Here is a 2,521-nt window from a genome sequence, read left to right on the forward strand (position 1 = left end):
AATGAACCACAGGAATAAGATGTGTAAGGTGCCTCATTTTAATAATATTAATACTTGTTGTATTACCTGTGTGACCAGAGGCTCCAGTAGCCTTTCTACTGCCAGAGTACGGATCTCTAGGCTCTTCGGGTCCCATTTAAAGTTGATGTTTGGTGCGGTGTTGCTAGTCATGATGTCTAGTTTACTGGGTTTTTAAAAAAATAAAGAAAAAATAAAAGAAAAAACAAAAACAAATGACAAATTAATTCTTCTGAAGCAGAAAATGTAGACTACAGAAAAAAAATGGACATCTCTGTCCTTTGATTACTCAATATTTGCTTCCCTGAATGACTTAAAAGTTATAATTTCTCTTCACAAATCAAGATTTCTGTCAGATTATCAGACTAGTGTTTAGAACTCGGTGCATTAAAGAAATTATTAAAGTCCTTGTTAGAGCCAGCAGTGCTCCATTGCTTTCAGAATGAATGCCAACGGCAGAGCACAGCAACACAGTGGCCCAATTTCAATTTCTCTTTTCAGGCAGTGGCTGTGACTCCATTGATTAGCTATCAAACATGGAGGGGCAGGGATAATCAGGATGGCCCGAGGGCTGAGAGGCTTCAACTGAAAAGTTGGTCAGCTGTATTATGTGAGGAATTACAACACTAGCTATTAGCCTACATTACCAACAAAAGTACAAAAATATTAAGAGAGGAACATGGCAACCATGGCTTTCTAATTTTATAGTGAATCGTTATATATTAGAGCTATTTCATTTCTACTGTATTATTAACCACTTTTCTTCTTTCCAATATACACAGAGTTTCTACCCATGAGTTAACGCGCAGTGAAACTGATAATGTTGTATTGAAAGAAAAAGTGTATTGGGGGAAAAAAAAATAAAAAAATTTCTGTAAAGTTTGTTTGAGGAAGACGTCTGTTTGTCCAGACAACATGACGCATTTCCACTGAAAGCAACATTAAAATGCTAGTCATGAGACGAAGGTTAATCTGGGCCAGCGTGGGAGAAACTGCGTTCGACTGCTCTGTATGGGCGTGGTACATGTCGCAAAGTGATATCTACAAATCTCTGCAAATTAAATCGAAACCGTCTAGCAGGTTTGGGATTGAGGGTTTATGTACGCGACTTAGGCAAAAAAAATAATATTAACGGTTTAAAACTGTCAAACTAAGCCATGTGTAGGTACCAAGAAGTGTATATAATGTATCCAAACAGGAAAAATTGCGTAACAAAACAGAAACATGTTAACACTTGCTGAGAAGCACTAGGGTGGGTCAAACACCTGGTGTGCTAACATTAGCTCAACTTCCACCTGTTGCAAAAACTACCTAGACAAACGTCGGTTTTACCCCGTCAAAAAGCGTTAAGCGAGAATATACAAAGCAGAAAATACTCGTGTACACATTTAACAGCCAATAACTGTCCACCTTAAGTCATTTTCAATACTTTATTAACAGCAGGCTACAGGTAACATTAAAGCCAGCTTAGCTTAGCGTAATGCAGGTTGCCTGCTGTAACACGGAGCTCTCCAAACACAGCGATGAGCTAAAGCTAATGCTAAGCGACAAACAACTGTTAGCCTGCTTTCTGCGACAAACTTTACCGACGGCCCAAACAACTAGTCCACTCATTTTGTTTAAGTATTCATTGTACATAAAGTAAGAAAGACTCGTTATATACTCACCGACAACAGTCCGCTAGACAAAGTGAAGTTTAAAAGTTCAAAATGGAGGAATGGGAATTACGGAATTCCTTGCGTCAAAAGTTCTCCTCCCGTTTCCTCGCCCCACGGACTTAGTTTAACTGCGCCGCTCACTCACGATAAACACCAAAGTTTTCCTCCCTCCGCTCGACGGCTATACAGAAAAGTATCACAAGAGCTCCAGCAAGTCAGCTGAAAAGTTTCGGTTAAGAGAATTTCGATGGAGTAACGTATTGCCCAACAATAGATGAGGTAAGAGGAGGGGGCGCTGGGCGGTGACCAAGTTCCTGAACTTCCAGGCAGCGGGGAAGGGAGGACACGGGCCACAGCAAGTCCGTAAAACCAGGAGGTGTTTTAGGCGTGGCGCTCGCTGTGTATGTCCATATATGGATTAACTACTGCTTCCATAAAGGCAGGAGTAGGGAAGAGCTATTTAAACTGTTGGGCGAAAAAACAGACTTCTGACAGAGGATGGAAAATAAACTGCAAGTAGTTATTATGAAGAAATCTGATTTTTAAATATGACATTTGATTTGAGGGGATTTTCAGACGTGACATTTTGTTGTAATAGTTTTTGTTTTGTTTTTTCTGCCAGGATTTCTTCGACATTCAATCGTAACGGCTAAACTAGAAAGCCATAAAAAGATTTACTCTTCTTAAGTCTGTCACAACAGAAAAAATAATCATTAAAAAACAGTGAAATTCTCCGTGAGCAAATCAGTTCATTATCTCGTATTATTGCTAACTCATGTATTGGACCTTTGTCTCCTGTCTTTACTTTCCTCTCTGCACTGCACCACTCAGTGACAGCAATGAGG

The 2,521-nt window shown here is 39.7% G+C and overlaps 1 protein-coding gene across 1 annotated transcript in view; it reads right to left on the minus strand.

The window, feature by feature from the left end:
- ctnna1 (catenin (cadherin-associated protein), alpha 1) overlaps positions 1 to 2,035 on the minus strand; it is a 77,765-nt gene extending 75,730 nt beyond the window's left edge. The window contains exons 1-2 of the mRNA XM_042218433.1: positions 1,686 to 2,035; positions 40 to 184 (exon numbers count right to left, since the gene is read on the minus strand). Of these exons, the coding sequence (XP_042074367.1) occupies positions 40 to 171 (132 nt within the window). The 5' untranslated portion in view covers positions 172 to 184; positions 1,686 to 2,035. The remainder of the gene's footprint in view (positions 1 to 39; positions 185 to 1,685) is intronic.
- Between the last annotated feature and the right edge of the window lie 486 nt (positions 2,036 to 2,521).

The sequence above is a fragment of the Haplochromis burtoni genome, unplaced genomic scaffold (assembly GCF_018398535.1).
Source record: "Haplochromis burtoni strain Fernald_Lab_line unplaced genomic scaffold, NCSU_Asbu1 Contig_19, whole genome shotgun sequence".
Lineage (NCBI taxonomy): Eukaryota > Metazoa > Chordata > Actinopteri > Cichliformes > Cichlidae > Haplochromis > Haplochromis burtoni.